Source organism: Cottoperca gobio, chromosome 13, assembly GCF_900634415.1.
Source record: "Cottoperca gobio chromosome 13, fCotGob3.1, whole genome shotgun sequence".
NCBI classification, from domain to species: Eukaryota; Metazoa; Chordata; class Actinopteri; order Perciformes; family Bovichtidae; genus Cottoperca; species Cottoperca gobio.
Window position 1 is genome coordinate 18,810,935 of NC_041367.1, and position 22,706 is coordinate 18,833,640.

The 22,706-nt window shown below is 44.5% G+C and overlaps 1 protein-coding gene across 1 annotated transcript in view; it reads right to left on the reverse strand.

The window, feature by feature from the left end:
- The window catches only part of cdon (cell adhesion associated, oncogene regulated), a 33,986-nt gene extending 11,514 nt beyond the window's left edge, over positions 1 to 22,472 (reverse strand). The window contains exons 1-9 of the mRNA XM_029447261.1: positions 21,970 to 22,472; positions 9,247 to 9,385; positions 7,935 to 8,213; positions 7,270 to 7,416; positions 6,629 to 6,772; positions 5,826 to 6,116; positions 5,469 to 5,738; positions 1,494 to 1,768; positions 879 to 1,053 (exon numbers count right to left, since the gene is read on the reverse strand). Coding sequence (XP_029303121.1) covers positions 879 to 1,053; positions 1,494 to 1,768; positions 5,469 to 5,738; positions 5,826 to 6,116; positions 6,629 to 6,772; positions 7,270 to 7,416; positions 7,935 to 8,213; positions 9,247 to 9,319 — 1,654 coding nt within the window. The 5' untranslated portion in view covers positions 9,320 to 9,385; positions 21,970 to 22,472. The remainder of the gene's footprint in view (positions 1 to 878; positions 1,054 to 1,493; positions 1,769 to 5,468; positions 5,739 to 5,825; positions 6,117 to 6,628; positions 6,773 to 7,269; positions 7,417 to 7,934; positions 8,214 to 9,246; positions 9,386 to 21,969) is intronic.
- Positions 22,473 to 22,706: the final 234 nt, after the last annotated feature.

A 22,706-nucleotide genomic window follows, 5' to 3' on the forward strand; every position in this document is an offset into this window, starting at 1 on the left:
TGGTCCAGGACGATTTTGTCAGAGAACCACCCTTGGGATACAATCATATGTGTGGTTTCTGGCAGTATTTTACATATTTCTGACCAGGGAACATTTTGTCAACCCTTCTGTGGTATTGCATTATTGTTAGGTTTAGGAACACTTGAGGTTGTTCTTGTTTCTATTGGTCTCAAAAACACAAATAACTTGAAAGTAATTTATTACGATTATGGTCATTATGATTGTATTTAGGATTATAATTGGATTATGCGGTGGACATTTAAATTACCAATCCATTCTCAGACAGTATATGGCTGTATATAATAATAGTCCAGCAGCTATTTAGTAATAAGTGTCATTATTTTATCTTTTTATTTATTTATCCTCAACCCGTCTCATCTGCTTCTACTTCAGTTATTCACATCCCTCAGTCCAAAGAGATAATATCATTTTGGCAGGTGCTTGATCCAAAAGTTAGCTTGGTTGAAAATACTTTATTGTTCTTCCATAAATAACAAGCACTTCTATAAACGCAATATGCTTTGCATATTTATCCGTTTTCGTGAGCCATCGCTGGAGAAAGAGATGCATGTTTCTGCTTAATCTCCGATAAACTTCTTCCTGAATGTCTGTTTAATGTCGGTGCAAAAACTGGAGTTCAGAAACAACCAGATGCTCTTTAACTCAGAGGAGCTGACACCAAAACCTGACTTTTACTGTTGATGTTTTAGGCAGCTGAAAATGTTCCTCTTTCTATTGTAGCCATGTTGGAAAAGTGGTGAAGTGGAGTCTTCTAGTAATCAGGTATTCCCAAAACACCACAAGAGTTGAAGGTACATTTCTATTAACAGTTGTTTTAAACGGTGTTTAAGTGTTTTTTTTGTTTAGAGCGGACTGACCTTTGCCGGTGCGGAAGGTGAGCATGGCTGGCTGGCCCTCGCCTGCTGAACTTCTAGCCACCATCAGCACTTCATAGAGACTGGAGGACTCCAGCTCTGACAGCCGCAGGGTCTTCTCACTGCCAGGGACACGAACTGTGTGCCAGCTCCCCACCACTGTTCCCATTTCATCGACCTGACACACGCAGAGACACAGACAGACGGCCACACACACACAGACAAACACAAACACATGACTAAAAATGACAGAGGGAAAAACAAAATCACGTGTCGGTCTACAATAATCCTCCTCAGTTCAGTCTCTTTCCGAGCCTGAGTATTGAAAGGGAACCAATCCCTGTGAGATTTCTGTCACAATTTCCAACGTTCAGAACCGAGTCCTGCTGCCAGCAAAGTCTTAACTAGTATCGCTGCAGTTTTATAGTCAGAGTGAGCTTATCATTACTGAAGCAAACACTGGATTTTACATTCGTACAAATTACATTCCCCCATTCTTAGTTGGTTTAGGCAAAACACTTCAGGGAAATGTCATGTGTTTGTGGTAAAACTGAATACTGTGTTTAAGACAACGGCATGAAAGAAGTGAAACATGGAAGCCTGTATTTTTCCCCTTACCTTGCGGTATTTGACAAAATAAGCGTTGATTTGACTCCCTCCATTACGCCCCGCCCTCCACTCCAGGTCGTAAATATCAGGCTTGTGGGTTTGAGGCGGGCTGATGATGATCGGCGCCTCTGGAGTGGGACGGTCACTACTCCTGTCAGCCGGCAGGTTGACCGCGTCGCCTTCGTCTTCGTCCAGCAAGCGTTCGTGGCCCTCGTCGCTCTGCATGGGGTGGAGCGATGGTGAAGTCTCCAGCAGCACACCTGCAGTGGATCCCAGCTGTGGATCTGTCAGGGAGGGAGTCAAAGATTAGTAAGATTTGAAAAAAACTCATTATATTTTACTTACAGTATCTCCTGCATAACATTAATATATTTTCTATTAACCGGTGTACGCCTTTTTACATTGTGAATATTTAGTTTCCTGATTAAGAACCTGGATCTAAGTTGTGCTGAGTTTTGGACACCCGTCACTGGAGAAAGCCCAAAGTAATAAAAGCTGAAGCAAAGGTAACACAGTTGCTCAGTCAGTGACTAACCGAGGTGGCCCTTCATGTCCACAGAGGACAACTAGTGCTGGAAAGTTTTACATTTGGAACAAGCCTGTTAATCTACATAAAATAACAAGAAAAACCTGGATCTCGGCAGCGCTACATAATCATGCTTTGTTTGTTTTTTTCATTAATTCTTCGGCAGAGCCAGAGCGGTCCACCTGGACGAATCATGCATGCTGGGAGCCTTATTATGGCTGACACCGGTTTGGCACAGCCCGGGTGGAATTTTTCACAGACGTTTGGAGGACACTGCGCACAGAGCAAGAGCAGGGACCGCTCGACTCTGAGCCACACCACTGAGGTCAAAGAGCACTATAATTGAATATTAAAACCTAAACAAGGTAGTAAGGAGGTTAAAGAAGCATGGTTTGGGTCCTGGGTCCAGTTTGGGGCTGTTTTGTGTGCGGCACCGGCTCCCTTTGTAAAACAAACAGGCCCGGAGCTGGTAACACTAGACCTGATCCTGGGATTGCGGCCAGCTGCCGCACATTCCGCACGCCAACCATTAAAATACCGGAGAGAATCAGACCCCAGCACTACGTCCAGTCCAACACACTCTCCTGCTCCTTCCCTACCTCTGCCCTCTCCACAGCTCTGACTCATAGCCTAACCAGAGCCGGGGCACACTGATGCAAGAGGAGGCAATTAAGGCCATGCCGTCCTCACTGTCCTCATGGAGAGGAGTGATATGTCTTGGGTAAGTGCTACTACACCTGGACCGAGATACGCTGCCAGGTCCTTCCCAGAAAAAAAGGTCAGTCCATTAGACATGAGCACCTGGGAGTAAATGTGATAGTAAATCACAGAGGATTACCAGCAGAGACGAGAGCCTCGGTTTGGACGGAGCTCGGCTTATTGGAGGACAAGTGAATGTGTGTTTTGCATTCCTGACTGACTGCTTGGACGTCATAACAGCTCTTTACTGATGTGGTGAGGAGGTGGCAACGATTCTTTTCATTACTAATTTATCGGTTAATCATTTGGTTTAGAAAACGTCAGAAAATAGTGAACAAAAGTCCAAAGTGCTTTATTCAAACTGCTTATTTTCAGTCCAAAACCCCACATTTTCTGTCAATCAAGTGATCAAATAATCAGCACTGGCTGTGACTATAGCGAGGCTGCTAGCTCTGACATGTTGGAGCCGGGAGGACACAAGGACACCACATCGCCCCTGTGGTTCATCCCACTTAACGGATGAAAGCGGGCTGTTGTCATGGTGATGGAAACAACGATACCAAACAGAAAACCAAACAGATTTCAGATTGCTCTCTGTGAGGAATTACTAATGATAACAGACCACTCACATCAATGATACTGTTTACTTTGAATGCAAAGGGCAGGTGATAAGCTGCAGGAGCCTGGTACCTAAAGAACAACTGACCTCAGAGTTTACCTCTGCCGAGCACGTGCTGCTTATCAGTTTCATATTCTGTTTTGTGTACATCTGCAGCAGAAATATATTAAATCTCATTCTTCCTGTAGTCTGTTGATGTTTTGCAGTGAAGCCCATCTGATTTGTACTCCCTGTGTACCACATGTAGCTGTAATCATTCTGCAGATAGAGGGGCAAGCTGAGGAATGGAGCCCTGCGTAGAGCGGCTGGGGAGGGAGAAGAGGGGAGTCTGGAGGGAGAGTGGTGGAGGAGCGAGGGGAACGTTGTGATGTGTTAATAAATAAAAGGCAGTTGTGTATGATGTTGACAGCTGGGTGGTCTGGTCCTCGTCATAACCCGCCACGGCTACTCCTTACATTCCAGTGTCCGGGGGCTTATCCCCGACGGCGTGCACAAAGCTCACTCTCACGCTCAAGCTCAGTTCAAGGCTCAGGAGGAGGGCGGCCTTGGCTAAGCCTCTCCTACCAGCCCTCAGAAACGCACACACATTCACACTCAAAGAGCGAGGACTCCCTGCGGATACTGTATGCGCAGGCCCACAGAGATCCTGCCTGGTAAGATGCCTTAACCCTTTCCAACACTGGAAACAATTTTTCTCACAATTATAATTAAGTGGCACATCTCAAAATGCTCCCTTTTGTATCTGTAAACTGTTGAGCTCCGCAAGGCCTCCAGTGTCAGCGTACAAACTCATGTCAGGTTAGGTATGATCTTACAATAAGGTGGCAATGTGGCACTGGGTGTTGCTTTGATTGTTCTGAAGGGGAAACTAAAAGGGGGGTGTTGGGAACAGGAAGGTTGAATGACTTGAAAATGAATCAACAACAATTTTGACCATCGTTTAAAGTGGCACTCAACAAGTTTTTTGTTTTAACTTATCATTACGATGTAAATGTTGATTGTACTATGTATTGCCTATAGAACAATGACACCATCTGCATTTAGATTGGTTCCATTTAAGCCTTACTTTCACGATGCAATTCAGTCAGCCACCGGGTCGCGATCTCCCGGCAAAATGAAGGCTCAGTTTACAGCACAAAGGAAGAGTATATTGCTTGAGTTGCGCCCATATTTATGAAGGTAATAAAATAATAACATGGAGGCTAGTCAGCAAATTCCTAATTGCTCCCACATCGTCAGCACAGCTTCACTGTTTCTGTTCTTACCGTTCACAATAAAAGCACTTAGACTTTGAGTCTTTGCCACTGCCTTTGAGACAGTGGCACCAACAATAATACCCACATGGAAAGACTAAGATGGTAAAAGTTTAAAAGTTGTCCACTTTAACTAATTTATCTAAAAAAAGCCAAACATTGTTTTCCGCCTTACAGTTAGTGACAGTGACAGTTAGTCACTAAGTATGACACTCTCAGTGCACTCGCATGTGTTGATGTGGTGACCATCAGTAATTGTTTATGTCCTTCTTGTTCATGTGTTTCTTTCATGAGAATCACCTGTAGCGATAAACACGTATTTTAAGTAGGACTCCTGATATTGTCTTTTAAATGCCTCCTCGTTGGGTCTTTTCCCTTTTCCAAAAAGCTCTTTAAGACGTTTGTTTTCCACTCATTGTTGCTTGTGGGCTTAATTTTTTGAAGTAAAGTATCACGTGACAGACGAGCGTCTTGACATGTGTCAAGAGACACAGACGCACAGACAGATGTATCCGGTACCGGTCCGCGGACTGGTGGTTGGGGACCACTGTTTTAAATCATTGTAATTTAAATATCTTTGGGCAATGTAAAGCTCTCCCATTTGGCTCTGAGGATGTGAGAGGCATCCTTCACTATTTCCTGACATGTTTTCAACTGATTAATTGTTTAATAAATAAATAATTTAACGGATTAATCAACAATTAAAGTAACGCCTAACCCAAAAGAAACACTTGGGAAGAGGCACATTGGACACGTTATTATATGTTGCCTGCCTTTTAAAAGCACTTCGTGGGTTTGAGGCATTCAGTGGGTTAAAATCATTTGTATTACTAATACAATCTTATTGAAGCCAATTAACAAATTAGTCTAAGATGACTGACACATACCTGTTTGCATCGTAAGGATTCCACATGACTGCGCCGAGCCAACCCCGTTGTCCAGCAGACACTGAAACACGCCCTCATCCTGCGGCGTCGCATCTGTAATCACAAGTGAGGATCCAGAGATCTGAAAGTGGCGCGATGGGGTGATGGGGTCAGCGTTGAACAGCCAGGTGATGTTAGGTGAAGGGTTTCCTGTAGCTACGCAGGTAAAACGAGCGGAGGAGCCAGGAGAGACTAGCTGGTTGGTCGGGCCCTCCGTGATAGACACGAGCTCTGTGGAGGAGAGGGAGTTTAACTTCACCACGGGGGCTGCTGCAAACAATCCTCACACCCCAACACCCTTTCTTGTGTTTTTCTTACCAAGAACATTCACAGTATAGTTAGCGCTGATCACAGTCCCCTGCTTGGTCTCAGCAGCACAGGTGTAACTCCCTTCATCACTCCTCGTCAGCGCAGCAAAGGCCAGGTTGTTGTGGTGTTGTTGGTGAGAAGGCCCCGGTGTCACCTCCTTACCGTTCTTAAACCATTTGGCTGCTGGTGCAGGACTACCAGACACGACACACTCCAGGGTCAGCAGCTGTGACTGCTGCACCAAAACAGTCTGTGGGGCGGTGGGGTAAACTATCCGCACTGGGGGGGAGGAGTCTGAATCTAAACGAACAAATTAAACACATAAGCAGACCATAACTGGTTACTACACCTTTTTGAAGTCAAACACTTATCAAACATTTTCAAGCTTTTCCAGCACTGTACAGCTGTGTTAAATTACATACAGTATATACAGTAGGCTGATTAGTTACCACAATTAGGATTCTACAGAAGGGTGACACATTTAAAGGAAAACACAACAAAGTTTCATGTTTCCAAATGTGCCACCTGTTTGTAAGTAGACTCTGCCTCCTATATAACCTGGCTGAACAAATATAAAACAGCCACTAGACAAATTACTTCAAATTCAATAAAGTCTTTACTGAAATTTGCAAAATAGGAGAACATTAGTCTTTGAGCCAACTATATTATGCAATTACAATTCCGAGCAGTTGAAAGCACTTTATACAAAGTCAAAGCATTTTTCAATCCTCGAACACGTCACACTGAAATTCAAGTGTTTTTGAGGAACTGACAGAAATGAAAACTTCTGAGTCTTAATGAATCCGACTTACGTTTCACTGACAGCTTAGTACCGTGAGGCTGCATGACGGTTTCCCCGCTAACAGGGTTGAATGCACCACATTTATACATGCCCTGGTGCCGGTCTGAAACAGAGATAATCTGGAGGTTTCCAGACGGAAGAACCAAATAGTCATCTGAAAAGAAAAGGAAACAACAGTTTCAGTAATGGCTCAGAGAACTTTCACAATATCAAAATAGTCTATGTGTGTTAACACCAAGGACGTTCACAAGCCCGGACTACAGATGCCCGAGCAACAGGCCATTTGCCCTCTTTGCCCATAATTGCTAAAGTTAGACCACATCAAATCGCCATATCATCCAAACTTGCATTACTTTTTGATAGGCATGCATACATGGGACACAGAGATAGGGCGACCCAGAGCTGTCATTTGACACTGTTTGTGCACATCCCTGTGTTACAGTATATCATGAGCAGGGAAACAACAGGGGGACAAAATTACTGATTTCTTCAATCAAGGTAATTTGAATAAATGTTATGGAGTAGTACATTTTCTGGATATATAATATAGTAATACAAACAATATTAACATCATCATTTTACCAACCTTTAGTGAAAAGCATTATTCAAAAGACAAATAAACATGTTTTCATTTGCTGGTCTCAAACGAACCTGTAGACACTTCTATCCGCTCCCCTCGTGCTCTTAATCTAGGAAGCGCTGGAGGGACGCTGTGCGGTAGAGGACACTCTATAAGAACAGAGCTGCCTTCCTGCACTGACAACGACCGCCGTCGGCCATCTTCATATTCTGATATTTCTGTAGTGAACAGAGAAAAAGAACACTCCTCCAGTCAAACTCACTTCCTGTGCAGATTATTTAACATTTAATGTGAGCTATCAGCAGAGTCAAGAACAAAGGAGAACAGCGCTCCTTGAGTTGAGCTGTTTGTGTTGGATCACTGGGTTTGTTTATTGTTGCAGCGAGTGATTGTATTCATGCCTGATACAGTTCCAGATCAGGGTCAACCTCTTAGCGTAGTGTCCAACCACAAGCGACATCCCAGCAGGGACATAACACGCTACACAGGAAAGCCCAAGGCTCATTAAGGATGCCGGTCGAGATGCATTTGGAAGGGTGCCTGAATAAAAAAACTCCTACTGCTTCCTTCCCCTCCGCTACTCAGCAGCAGGCAGCCAAGGACAGGCATTCTTTCCAAGTGTTCAACACTCACAAAATGGCCTTCCTTTTCTCAAAGCAACTTCCTCTCTTTTTTTTACCCCTCTGCTTTGAAGTGAGTAGAGTATGCACAGAAGGGTAATTCTCTGTATCCGTACCTGTTATGGCCACACGCGCGTGTCGGCTGGCGATGGCCGGTCCATGGGCTAAGCGTGCCACACACTGATAGACGCCAACATGGCTGGACTTAAGGGAGGAGATGGTGAGGGAGCCATCGTTGAGCTCCACACCAGGCAGGGTGTCGTGGTCCACGGGACGGCCTCTGAAGCGCCAGGAAACCACAGCTGATGGAGGACTAACTAAGCAGCGCAGACGAGCAACAGAGCCTTGACTCTGAACCAAGGAGACAGGCTCAGAGCGGAAAGAGGGATATTGAGCTGGTGAGGAGAAAAACAGGTTCAGAATGTTGTTGCTTGATAGGCCCAAATTACAAAACACATGTTCTCATACATTTTTGTCTCCACCCGGAACAATAACAATGGAGGTGATGAAAGAAAACCAAAGTGACGTACATCTTCTGGACAAACAAAATAAACTATCTGCATGGCTTTGAGGTAAGTGATGAAAGCCTCAAAGCCATGCAGATAATCTTGCAGATATGTATTGCAAAAAAACTATTTTGATATTCGATTAATCAAAGTAATACAGAAAATGCTGTTTTCAGCCTCTCAAATATGGAGATTGTCCTGCTTTTTTTTTGTTTCATATAATATTAAACTGAATATCTTTGGGTTTTGGACTGACAAAACAAGACATTCAAAGATTGTACTTTGATCGACATTTTATAGACCAAAAGATTTATCAATTAATCTGGAAAATAATCAGCAGATGAATCGATTATGAAAATAATAGTCAGTTAGAGCCCTAGTCTTCATCCTCTTTCCTGATCAAGTTTGAGGCACAAACCCTTGTTTTGCCTGCTGTGATGGTTATTAGCCTCTCTGCTTCTTTAGCATTCTAGTGTACGACAGGATAGAGCTATCCAACGCAAGTGGTTTGAACCAAGAAAGGATCAGAAGGATCACTTTAAAGCTGCAATAATTTGTTTTTTGGCCACTTGGTAACAGGAAACATCCCAACAAGCTAAACAAACAACCCTAATACATCTAGCAGACAGACAGACAGACAGAGTCATGTTTATGGCCTTGATGAATGCAAGTCCAACGTTTACCCTCCCTTTGGCTACAAACAGCTGTTACGTTGCTGCTAGAAACTGATGAAAGCTGTTAAGAGCTTCACAGTTGCTGATTATCTTTGTGCTGTCATCACTATAAATGAAACCTATTCATAATCATTTGTTCCATTGTTAATATAAAAATATTATATGTTGTGGTAAGCAAATAGTAGCATTTTTGAAAGGGGATCACACCACTTCCATTGTTTTTAGTTAAGAGTAGGACAACAACTTACATGAGCAGCCGACGAGCAGGGACTGGCTGAGACACAGCACAGTGGACAGGAGGACCCTCAGGCCACTGTCCATGGTGCACTTTGACCCCTGCCAGCAGCCGTGTTGCCCAGCACGCAAGCCTTTGTCTGTTCAGCAAACCTGCGACAAACAGGAGAGAGGAAAAACACATCAAACCAGAGCTCTGCGTGGAAACATGACAACATCCGCATGAGCAAAAGAAGAAGTGAGACGGAAAAAAACGAAGCTGGAGGAGGATTTCAGAGGTGGATCTGAGCGGGAGTAATAACATCTATTAGGTTCCAAATGAATCCTGTACAACAATCCTTCTAATCTTCACGACACATCCTCTTTACACACTCATTGATCTCCACCTCCCACCCTCTCCCCTGACCCCGGTTCTCACCCACTTCAGTGTCTCCACGGAGGCTGGAATGTCCAGCCTCTTCGCCCCCCTGCCTCTCTCTCCCACTGGGCCGCTGGGATCTCCCGCTAATGGAGTGGCCGTGGAGAGACTGTCGCCTCACTCTTAATATCACTCTCTTGTCACACTGTGTTGCTTCCTCACAGGTTCACTGTAGCCTGAAGTGCAGGCCAGACACACTGGAGGGCACGTAATTAGGAGAATTCCTCTATCCTTTTCAACCCCCCCCCCCACCCGACTACGGCACCTCCTCCTCCTTTTTCTAAGAGTAATCCGGGCAAGCTTTGATCCCAGGTTCCTGGTTGGTTACCAGGGTTTGAGCCTGAGGCCAGAGGGACAATGGCCGTCCAGCTGTGATATTCACACTGGCGCTTCGGTGGCTCGCAGACGTTAGCGGAAGGGCCAACCTGGGCTGAAGGGTGGGTCAAATTAAAAGGGATGATGTCTGGGTGGGATCAGTGAAGCTGAACATGTTTCTAACCCAACCTAAACATTGTTTCACCTGCTCGACAATCAAGCAGGTCAATTTGTTTAGCCTCCTCTCAAGGCTGCAGTACGGCTACAAAAAACGACAAGTTGGTGCCAGTGGGTAACAGTTTGTAGAAGGGCTGCAATGGACGATTACTTTTCTGTAAAAAAAGGAGCAACAAATTTGGAACAAGCAAATGTTCTGCATTTCTGCTTCATAAATGACCTGAATGACAATCAAGTATCATGTCGAATGATTCTTTGTTGTTTCAGCACTAGTTGTGAGTGAGAGATGCTCGTGGGATGTTTGTTCCTCTATGATCTCACTAATGAGATACAGAAGCTTTATCGATGTACTCATTCTCACCGTCTTCATCTTGCATTCGCTCTCTCTCTCTCTGACGGTATCCTGAGAGGAGGAGGAGGAGAGAAGAGGCAGGAAATAATAAACTCTCCCAGCTCCTGGCTCACGCCCACTTCTCACCCTGAGGTCAAAGGTCAGGGAAGAGCAGAGAGAGAGAGGGTGGACCAGCGGGTGTCTGGTGGCCCTGGACCAGCCCCCAGAGGTCACCTCCAGCTCTCTGGGTTTCACTCACACATATTTTTACCATTTTTACACACATGACCAAACTTTGCACACAAAAACAGGTGTAAAAGTGCTTAAAAGTAAACATTAAAAATTGGTAAAAACAACCATGCTACTTTCTCAATAACTTAAACTTAAGCTTGATTCTGACAGACCACAAATCTGTAATCTTGACTTTAGGATTGAACATACGGTACATTATGTATGTGTTGTACGCTCTGCATTTCAGGCTCCAGTGTGTGCATGCTCATTCAAGCAGATCAAACCCACATCTTGCAGACTAGCGTTTCTCCATCCCACGAGTTACAACAGGCCCTGCACGCTGCCCCCATGTCATCAGTGGAAACTATCTTTCTCTCTCTGCCGGAATAATGATATATAATTACAATAATAACAACAGCACTATAAAAATGCACAGCCAAGCGCAGGCACCTTGGCACACGGTATGATGAGAAACCGGAGCCGATTCTGTAACTCCCTCTTTCTTTGTGTTCACCTTTCTTTCTCTTTCTTATTTTAACCAGTTACTTCCTTCCCGAGGGCGTAACAGTTTGGGCACTACAGCTCCGACTGGGTGCCCTTGTGTAAACACACACACAGCTGCCTATCTGGCCCATCGATCTGGCTCAACGAGGAAACACAGGGGCATCATTCCTGCTTCTTATCTGTTTGGCTTTCCTCTTACATCCGCCACCATGAAGCCGCCTCAGTGGAGACAGACACTGTGAGGATATCTTGTATCCCTCATCACAGAGAGTCATCCCAATGCTGGCAGCGCCGGCTGTGTGGAAAGGCAAGTCCCGCTTCTTCCTGAGCAGACGCCAAGACAAAAGACGGAGTGGCCCTTTGACAAAGGGGAAGTCCCTGTCAAATGAAGTCTGATCGGCCTGAGAGCCGTCTCCTATGGTCCAATGTTGATCTGCGGCCAGCCCCACTCCCTCACGCCTCTGCTCTCCTTCTCAAAACTCCAGACTGTACTACTTATAGGGGGGAAAAATCCTGTGTTCCACATTTCCTCCTCCTATCCCAAATCTGATCTTGTGTTACCCTCCTGTTTTTGCACTTATGCAGTAGATGCATGGCCATTCTCAAGGCGTGATCGACTAGCTATAAATTGAAGAGACATCCTGCATACAAAACAGACTCTGCACCGTTGAAAGCTGATATACAGACACAGGGACAGTTTATGAAAATAAATTAGGTTAGTGTCAGTGAGTTCAAGTGGAAAAGTTCCTATTTTTCTTGGAGTGTGGGGGTTGACCCATGTATGTTTGGGAAATGTTTGACTGACACCTGGCTTAAGTGTGTGAAAGCGAGAAAAAACAACAGTCTTCTTAGACAGCTTCTGCTCCTCACCCAGTCTTTTTAACTAAGTTTATCCATCATGCTTCCTTTCAGAGGAATCCATAGTAGAGATCTACCGCAGAGAGGCAGCACCTTTATTTATCCATCTTGGGAGTTATACAAAACTTAGACACAGGTACAGCATCATATATCCGCTTGTAGGACAAGAGGGATCCCCGGTGATGACACAGGGGAAAATAAACACACTGACAGGCTGCCCTCAGGGAAGGGAAAGGGGTTTGAGTTCTGGGGGGGTTAGCACCTGCACTTCTTTTTGGCCTCCTCTCTGCAGGAAATACTTAAATCCCCAACTGCCCGCATGTGGGACTGGCCCATATCCCTGTCATATTGGGTAAACAGGGACAAAAGCAACGCGGCGGAGCATCAAAGACCTGGAGCGCAGAGGAAGAACAGGTCACAACTGGTGCTGCTGACTGAGGCAGGGGCCTGGCCTCTCCGCTTCACAAGACTGCACAGCCGAATAAAAAGTCAACAGCAAACAACCTAAAGCCAGCACTGATTCGATAACAGGGAGAAATCCTGAATGCTCCGGCAATCAATACCGGAGTGGTATAAATCCAATATATCAGAAACGTTTATCTTAAATAAAAGAGATAATTGGAACAAATGCCTGGAACTGAATGAAGCTCAGAATTAGAGATAAAGACGTTCAAGGTGAGGGAGCAGTGGGGTGTAAGAAAAAGAGCAAGTCTTTTCTGGTATGATGGTCTAATCTGACCTGTGAGCTGAAGCTGATTCACATGCTATACCCCAAACCTGTCGCCACTCGCCCCACATCTCACGGACAGAGGATCTGCAGCACACACATTCCTTGGCTCCACAGAAAGAGAGAGAGAGCGACGGACACACAGAAAGAGACAGAGAAAGACACACACACAAGAGATGGGAGATACATTCAAAACAAGAAGATGAGAGGCAAAGAGTGTGTGGGGGGGGGGGGGGGGGGGGGGGGTATGCAAGAGAAAATAGAAAGAAAAGCTCTCTGGGAGAGGAGTAAAGGGAGATGGGGGTAAAAAGAGGTGAAACATTCACTGGGAGGTGAAAAGTTGCCAAGCCCCAACTCATTTATACTCCCTCTTCATTTGGCTCAGAGATAGACGTACAGATAATGGCAGAGCTCGCATCCACGTCTGCCAAAACTGACTGATGATTCAGCCTGACTACATTCAGCTCGTCCCAAAAACTTGGGAAGAGCCTCCCGAGAGAAGAGACTCTAGGGGACCATTATGGGCTTCTTCTGTTGGTCTGGGTGAGCCCACTGAGGCAGCCCGGGGCCACAGAGGAAACTAATGAGTGGAAACACGGGGCCTCTGGTATGGCCTAACTGTCTGATTAAAGGCCGAGATGTTATTAAAAGTGGGACAGACTTAGACAAGCGGAGTGAGCTAAAGAAGGGGAGAGAAAGAGAGACATGATTTGGACTCAAATAAGGGAATTAAGAGGAGAGAGGTCCCTTTTGTTTTTCAATGAGAAAGTCGCATTTGAAGGGTTTAGTTGATCCATAATACAAAATGACTGCCCTGTCTGAATCTGACAGTCTGCGGAAAGTTAATGCAAGTCTCCTCAATAAATCTTTTAAACTGAGTTTGACTGCAGAAGACAAATGAGATACATCTTCAAGGACGTCTCTCTGTGTGTTTGTGTCTGCAGGAGGACAGAGCAGAAGCAGTCCGGGAGGCGCGAGGTAACAGCGGGGCCAAGCGGGTCCCAGAACCCAGAGACACCGCAGCCCTGACAACACGGCCGTGGTGTGGGATCAGAAGAGAGGAGGAATGAAAGGAGAGGCCCCCGGGGATCAGACAGTCACATCCCACAAAGCCCTGTTTACCAAGGACACACATCTACCTCCAAACCCCCCCCATCCCCCCGACATCTCCGTTCACCAAAGCCCAACCCTCCCAAAGTGCCAGGGCTGGGACCTGGGAGACAGCGCTAATTCTACCCCGAGGCTTGTTGGCCGAGGACACAAACAGAGAGCTGAGAGGGGAGAGAAAGGGAGGGAGGTTGAAAGATTGAGACAGAGGGGACTGAATGGTACAGTATGTAAGACCCATCTTAATTGGAGATTGTTCTGCAATGCCTTGTTTTTCCTGGGAATATGTGAAGGGGTGGGACAGGAGGGTGGGGAGGTACGGTTGTTTCCCAAGGTCCTGAACAGCGGGATTAACCACAGGGGCGAAACTCAATAGCAGCCTCGGACACTGGAAACAGATCTCTGGGTATCGCCACCAAACAAGGCCACCTCGAGACCTTTTGCAAAGCACATGTAACTAACAACCCTTCCCCATTGTCGGAGCTCTCTGGGCCCTTCCGGCTGATTTCACAGGCCTTTCAGCCCACAGGGGAACGTCTGCTCAGACGAAAAAGGTAATTCTGATGGAAAGGAGGAATGCACAAGAAGGCCGTCTTGCCCGCAGGGTGCGTTATAACACTGATCTCCAACATGTGCCAAGAGTCTGATTCATCAGGCCAGGCGAGAGGGGAGCTTGGATTGTGCAGCCGTGGCACCGAAGCAGAAGAGGCCACAGATTCACATTCCTCAATATCAGCCTTGATTAGAGAGATGATGGGAAAACACGTTGATGCAGGGGAGGGGAAATTATCAAGTTTGCCAAATGCCTTGAAAATGTCCACCTTCTCTGGGGGAGTCAAGCCACTATCTATGTTTTTAAATGCTGTTGTGTGGGCTGTGAACTATGGGCATACAGTGATGTGATCCAGCTGCCCCCACTCCTTCTCCCCCCAGTCTCTCAACCCTCCCCAGCTCTCCTGGATTCCATCACTGCCCGCGTCTCTACGGCAACAAGCGGTGAAGACGCAGACAACAGTCTCTGTTCAGTCTCCTCCTGATAGGTCCCTGGCTGCCGACCAAAAGTACTTTCAAACTAAAACATATATTAAATAATGTCATTTCAAACATGTACAACAAAAACAAAATGACAGGGTGTCCAAGTGGATACTAACATGACGTTCTGCAAGGTCAGTATTAAAAACCAGCCAGAAATAAAACTCAACTGGGTTGCTTTCAGGGTGTTTGTCTCTTCTTTGTTTGTCACATTCGAGAGGCGTGAGAAAGAAAGTACACACTAAAGTATTTTCATTTCTCAGAATGATAAATTGACTCCAATATAATAGAGCGTCGGTTGTATATTCACAGGGGGAGGATTTGCGGCAAAGAAAGCGCTGCCTGAACTCTACAGCCAGCCGGCAAGACAAAAACAAACGCATGTAAAAAGGTTAAAATATAACCAACTCCACAAATCTCTTGCAAAAACCCAAACAAACAAACCAGCTCTCTTGTACGTACAAGTTTGAGGACCCAAAAATAAATATGCAGTCCCAAACAGAGTGTGTAAACGCTTTATTTAGTTTGTCTAAATGTTTATCCGTCTCGACTTGTTACACTCCACGCTTGTTGTGCGGCAATCGAGTAATCACAAAACAAACTTAGTGGTGATACGTCAACACACACACACACACACACACACACACACACACACACACACACACACACACACACACACACACACACACACATACACACACATACACACACACACCATCTAAGTTTCCATTTCTGGCTCTTGGTAAAATCGAATAAACCTCTGCAAGATATTTAGGGTCCAGGCTGCTCATAGCTGCAGCGTTGGAGGTGAGAAGAGCTTTTGGCAGATGACGTAGTGCTCTGATGGCGCCAAGAGAAACACGACCTCATGACAACAGCAAAACACAGCAATAATACAGAAACCATGGCGTATGCTAACTCAGTGCATTCTTTGTGTAGGTTTGTGTGTGTGTTTGCTTCTGTGTAAGAGCACCACAAAGAGATGACAGGGACTTTACTTGATTAAAGTCAGTCAAACCAGAGATGTGTTTTCAGAAATACATCCTCAGTATGCTGAGTGTCTGGTACAATCATCCCAGAACAATGCAGAAGGCTGGAACAAGCATATGTTTTTTTCTCTCTGACTTAGATTCCTCCGCTCACTTTGAATATCTTTTATAAATAAGGGGTTCCATTGCTCCCTAAGGGGCTACATCTTGGATCAGGGAAGGCCCAAAATGGCACCGATAACCACAGGCCTGGAGGCAGGCAGCAGCAGTACCCACACTGCCTCACACTCTGATCTGGGAGAAAAACAGCCCTTCAAACAAGTAGCGTGTTTGTCAGCCGGAGGGGAGTGCCAGCCACTAGTTTTGCCTTAATATAGTCTTGCTGATCCCTGTGCTGGCTTTTCAACAGCACACACACATTCTGGTTCGCAGAAAACCCATGTCAGATGTGACTTATTGGTTCAACATTTGAAATAGAAAGCTGCGGTTGCTCACAGTTTCAAGAAGAAAAGACTAACTCTTGGGGGCCCGTGCTGAGGCAACAGACTAAATCAGGCATATTTAGTAGGGTCAGTTACCGGAAGGGAAAAAGAAATGACTCTTGCAAACAGGAAGACGCTGAGGATGCAAAGAAAATTAATAAATCCCCACGAATCTTCTGAAATACATTGCTGCAAGAGCTGTCAGCAAGGGTCCGGTTCAGAAGTGCACTCCCTGAAATCTTCCCTAGGGCTGAGGAATCGTTAAGAACACTACACAAGACAAGGAACAATGGGTCCCATCATATATATTTACTTGACAATTATGAGAAGAACTGTTGTTTTTGGAGAGAGGCTAGTATTGTGTAAAATGCCACGTCAAACCCTCCTTGGGAACTTTTTGTTCTCTCTCATACACGAGGTGATCTGCATCATGTTAGAGGCACATATAGCTATACAAGCTAAAACGCAGTCTCTCAAATGATTATGAGCACTCTATAGAAAGTAACAAACTTATAACCGTTGGGCTAAAAAAAGACTTGCAGTGTGCTTCAAACGGCTTGGGATCGACAAAGTGTTTTGCAGGCTGTCGTAGTCTTTTGGTCTTTACATAAAGCCTACCAGCTACGTGTAAGATTTGTTCAGAGCCTACAGTACATATTTGTTTCCTAAAGTAAAAATACTCTTTTAGAGTGTGCCTTTCTGTGTCACACACCGCTCTTGACCATCTGATGTTGGGGTATTTCTACTAACTGTACCCGCCTGGACAGTGCGTTTTTCCTCAAAGCGCTGTGTGTGGTATTGGTTTACATTACCTTATCATTTTGAGAATGTAGACATATATATATTTAGTCGAGGCTTGTATTTCCATTGCATTAACAGAAGACAAACCATCTTCAGAGAAGAAGCAGATCTCTTCGCCCTGCATATCTCAAGCCTGCACGGATTTGTCCCGCTGCATTTCGGTGGCTGGCTAGAACATCTGTTTCTGCTGCTCCAAAAACTGTTTGTTTGTCTTAACAATTACGCCCTGATGTTTCTCATTTAATTTCTCAAAACTCTTGAAAGTCATTATCCAGTTTCAGGTCCTTCAAGGTTCTGAATTTTTAGAAACTCAATACGACCATCTGTTGAAAGCTGGTGTACACATCAGGCTACAGTCAGCTCACCTTTGACATTTCAGAGGAGTTATACCGGAGGAAGCATGCAGCCTATCTGTAACCTGCTGTAGTAACATGCTTGCATAGTAAAGCGAGTCAGCGCCGGGCTGTTTGGATCATCTGTCAGAGTAGGGGGACTTGGAAGAAATGGAGAGGGGGTCCCACTGGGAGACATATGCGTTGTGTAGTTAAAATAATGAAAGTGTGAGCTCAGAGCAGATAAGAAGTGTTACTAATGACAGCTTCATGTAAACACCAGTGGCACCTTCAGCTACTGCGTTTGCATTCACGGCTTCTTCAACACAGTCTCACTTTATCCAATTCCACTCACAGCTTGTCCTTAGAATAAATTTAGGGAGGGAAATGGTGGCTGGAAAGTAAAGTCTTTTTTTGTTAGCGCTGCAGCTGCAGGGTGCACTCACCAACCCAGCAGTCACGGGAACTCAAACTCTTTCTCTGACCTGCCCATCTTTCCCATCGACCCCCTGCCCATGGCTGCTGGGTGTTGTCAATCAGCACCCCCTGGCTCCTTGAACATGGGGGTTTATTGGCATGCTGCCCAAAACTCCCCTCTGTCCATCTAAAGGGGCCTGAGCTCTGGGTCTGTCCTTGACGAATGGGAGTTGAAGCCCGCGGAGTAAAGGCCAGCATTAGAAAATGGGGAAAAGGCTGCAGTATGACTCAATCCCTGAGCAATGAGAGTAAAAAGGAGTGTTGTGTGTCAAAAGTTCAAAACTAGCCAAGTTTTTAGTTTGGGGATAGCTGCTTGGAGGGTCAAACGCCAACCGTACAACAGTCCACTAAAGTCTACTCTATTATACTAAGAAGCTGAAATGGATTAGCCATCGGAGATTTAGAAAACGAGTAAGACTTAATTACAGCTGTCAAAATATTGTGATGATGATGATGATGAAGAGTAAAGTGGCTACTCAGAATTTAGACCGTTCTTCCGTTTTATGACTCTCCGAACATTTTTCTCAGCCAAAAGGTTGATCATGTGGAGTAATAATATGACAGATCACGGTGTGAAACCAAATAAACAACCACACCACATTGTGATTTAGGTTTTAAATTCACTTCCATTCGACTGAGGACTGAGGTTTGCTGCCAGGCCTTGAATCTGTATGGCCTAGAAAACTGGAGAATGGGAGGTGCCAAAAATATACTTTAGTCACACATTAGGACACACCCTCTCCAACCACACTGACCTCCGATAGACATTCATCTACTTAACCGTCACTGAAATTAAACGTAGGGCTGCAACTAACAATTATTTCCATCTGTCGACTACCTTTTTGTTTTATCGATTTTTGTTCATTGTAAAATAAATCTGAGAAAATAGTGCAAAAGCCAATGACAATCGAAAAAAGATTATTACTAATATACAAACTCCTTTTACCTTTAAAGAAACCAGATCGTTACGATGGAAACTCAAGTGTTAACTGCTACTATTCAGCAATCATTTGTCATTGTTGGAGCGTATGCGGTTGTATGATTATAATACTGCATCAGAAAAATCAAAAGAGTCATTATGAGAGCAGCGGCTGGTATCATTACACATGCTTACATCCAAATTGCCCACTTAACATAGTTCTCCTACAGCAACATGTGTTTATCATTAGTGAGCACCCTAATGGCTCAAACATTATTCGAGCTCGCTTAATGGCATAGTTGTGCTTTGTTCGGGTCTGTCTGATAAGAGCCGGGCCACTAATGGTTTATTAATTTCCCTACAAGTCACAAAAAAACGCTGCAAAAACAAAACCATGACTCTAAGGCTTTGTCATTATCTGATTCAATCACATTACCAATAAATTACTGTGGGGGAAATCCCACACAATACTAAAAATACTCAACCAGTCTAATTGCTCAGCTTTAAATTCACAGATTATTGGTATTGTTGCTTGGATCTATGGCTCTATTTTGTTGTATTTCCAATGACAAAATTGCCTAACAATACAATGCCATGTTGAAATATTTCCAGCAACAAAGAAACGAAACATTTTTTCCACAGACTGACCAGAACGCAATGCAGCCAGAGCAGTAGTAGTTAGAGCAAGGGAGAAAGGTATTACAGAAAAAGTGGAAAATGATGGAGTGACTTGAGTCAGAATGAGTCAGATTGAAGTAAAGTGGCAAAAGAAAAAGAATAATTGCAACACCTTACTAAAAGAAACTCCTGGAACAGACTCGGTATCAAAACCGAGGGAGGATTTCTGAACACAAAGAGCAAACCTCTCTCTGCCCCTGTCAAAAGCTCACCCAATATTGGGGAGCACTGAAAGGATTTGAAAGGCATCGGAAGTGTCTTCTTGTCCCCCACCGACGCAACAATGCACGAGCAACTGTTTGAACTTGAAAGTGTTTTATCTGAGAGCAGCCATGTGTGTCCCACTGACTGGATGTCATGCATTGGAGAGGGATTCAACACTTTGTTCTCGATAACTTTTAAGTGTGCAGATTTCTGAGAGTTACCCCTATGTAACAAAAGTCCCTGTGAAGCTCTGATGATAGGGGTGAACAGCAGACAGAGGAAATGACTTGAGGGAAATAAGTGAGGAACTCTCTGCAGGTCTCTGCAGCCACAAATTAATTTAATTTTTACTCTGTCATCGTTTTTATTTGGGCTCTGAAGGATTAACAAAAGTCTCCTCTTGGATTATCATTGATAGTATATTTACAATCCTCATCATATATGGTACCTCTTACATATACTCTATATCTGCAAGTATAACAATGTCTTTACCAACAGTACAAAACTAATTGAAAAAACAAATCTATTTTATTCTTGTCCCCCACATTGATCAATGTTAAAAAACTATGACTCAAAAACTATAAAGTTTTGAGTTGTCATCCTCAAAGTTCCTGAGGTGCAGCGGTGCAGATCACAACACAGCAAGACCTGAGTAGAATAAGCTCATGCACACACTTGCACTCTCAGTTCTGAGCTGTTAGTGAGGGCATTTTTTGACATGTCAAAAATGTTTCTTGTTTTTGGAATATTTCCCACATTGGAAGAAACGTGTGAAATTGAGCCAATAGGAACAAAGCAACTTAAAGCCCTTTGATGATCTTGATCAGACTTAGTTCACGCATCTGCATCTTCACAGTTATTTTAAAAGATTCCCCTTTGACTTGTTTTTATTATTTGTGTAACTAAGCTAATCCCAAATCAAAAATCACATTCCCAATCAGTAAACAATGACACCTTCTTGCAAGGCAGACAGGTACAGTTTGTATGCTTTGCACAGTCATTTGTGCACATGCCAAGTTGTACAGCAATACCAACAGGGATTTACCAAACCGACATTTATGACACCCCGAGGGGATTTATCTAAAACAATAAAGACTCTCTGTCTTTGGAGGGAGGAAAAAGAACACAACTTTAAATATTAGCCTAAGCCACCATGTTTCTGTACAGTGGTAACTGTGGCAGAAAGTTGGCTCCTGCAAGGCTCCATAATAAAAATTTAGAACAAAGAAATGATTCATAGATCCCCAGTCCATTTTCACCTTTTATATGTGTCAATATACATATTTGTCATTTCTAAAAAAATGCTCTTTCATCTTTCAAAGAGCAGAAATGCAGCCCAGCCATCTGTTTTCAACTGGGATGTGAAGTAAAGTGTCCCTGCCTTCCAGAGCTGTTTACCAAACAAATATGTATGCCTTTTCTTGTGTTTCATTCACCTGAGACAACACAGTGCACTGAGCTGTGTCTGAACACATAGAGATGACACATAACTGATAAATCAAAATGCTCATCTGAACGCTTTCTGTTGACTTTGAGCAAAATAGACTATAAAACATTGTTTCACACAAAAACGCCGATCAGTCTTGTATTCACTTTTATGTTTGTCTTTAGATGATAATCCAACAAAGATGTAGCCTGAAATCAACAAACGCCAAACTATAGAACAAAATGATATTCTGACACTTCATACAAAGTAATCTGGAATAAGTGTTGTCATTGTAATGAGGCAACACATGGATGTTAAAGAGCAAATGTAACGTATACACGTAATTGTTTGGAGGCAGAGTATGTAATGTCCATGAAACTGTAGATATAGTCAATAATGTAGAAAGTTAATTCATTAACAAAATATTCATCTTCGTTCACGGGCACCTCCGTTAACCAGACTGCCACACAGCCGGAGCATGTAGCCTCCTGCCTCTCCGTGCCGCTGCTCTCCACTCTCACCACAATACAAAGTTAAGAAAACACGGTAATGTTTGGGAAACAGATTAAACTGGCACTGTGGCGCTCCCTGCTTCTTTGAACGTCACTTTTTCTTTTGTTATCGTTACCAAAGAAGCCCAGCTGGCAGGGCACTTACAGCCTCCCCCAACCCGCTCCCAGCCAGCCGACCCGGGACTCCCCTGTCTGCCTCCCCTACGTCGGTCCTTACCTCTCTTGCAGGAGGGCAAAAGCTGCGAGCCGTCGGGTGAATTAACAGCAAAACGCATTCTTCTGGAAGCAAATCCTTACGGGGCCCTCCATTAGACACGGGCTCAAAGTGCGAGACGACGGGAGGAACATGAAAACAGCCGGAGGTAGAGGGGGTGAAAGAGACTTTTCAGACCCGCAGAGCAGCGCAGGCTTCGGGGCCAAGGTGCGACAACTCCCCCTCGTCTAAACTCGAGTTAAGGTAGTGGAGAGTTTTCTCCTGGGAAGTTTGAAGTCCTCGTGTTTGGATAAATGCGTTACGTCCCGACTTGGTGTGCTCACACACTCTCTGTGTCTGTCTGTCTAGCCCGTTATTGTAACTTCTCTCCCAGCTCTCGCTCTCCGTCTCTCTACCGCTGCCTCTTCCACACACGCATCTTTGAAGCCAGTGTCGAATTGCTCAGCAAATCATGGCAGCGGCGAAGCTGGTCGTCAAACCAGGAATGTCCCAGCCCCACAGCTCAATACGGCTCCTGGAGAGGGGAGGGAGAGAGAGAGGAGGGGGTGTTACCCATATAGACTGTGTATTAACAAGTTTTACAATCTAACAAGAATAAACTTCCTTCTTCCTCCTCTGCGCACTTACCTGATTTATTGTTATCATGTTAAGGTTGATCCACTTGGACACATTATTCCCGTTGTTTAACTTAATGATGCACTTTTACATCACAATAAGGGTTTTAATGGGGATCAATACAT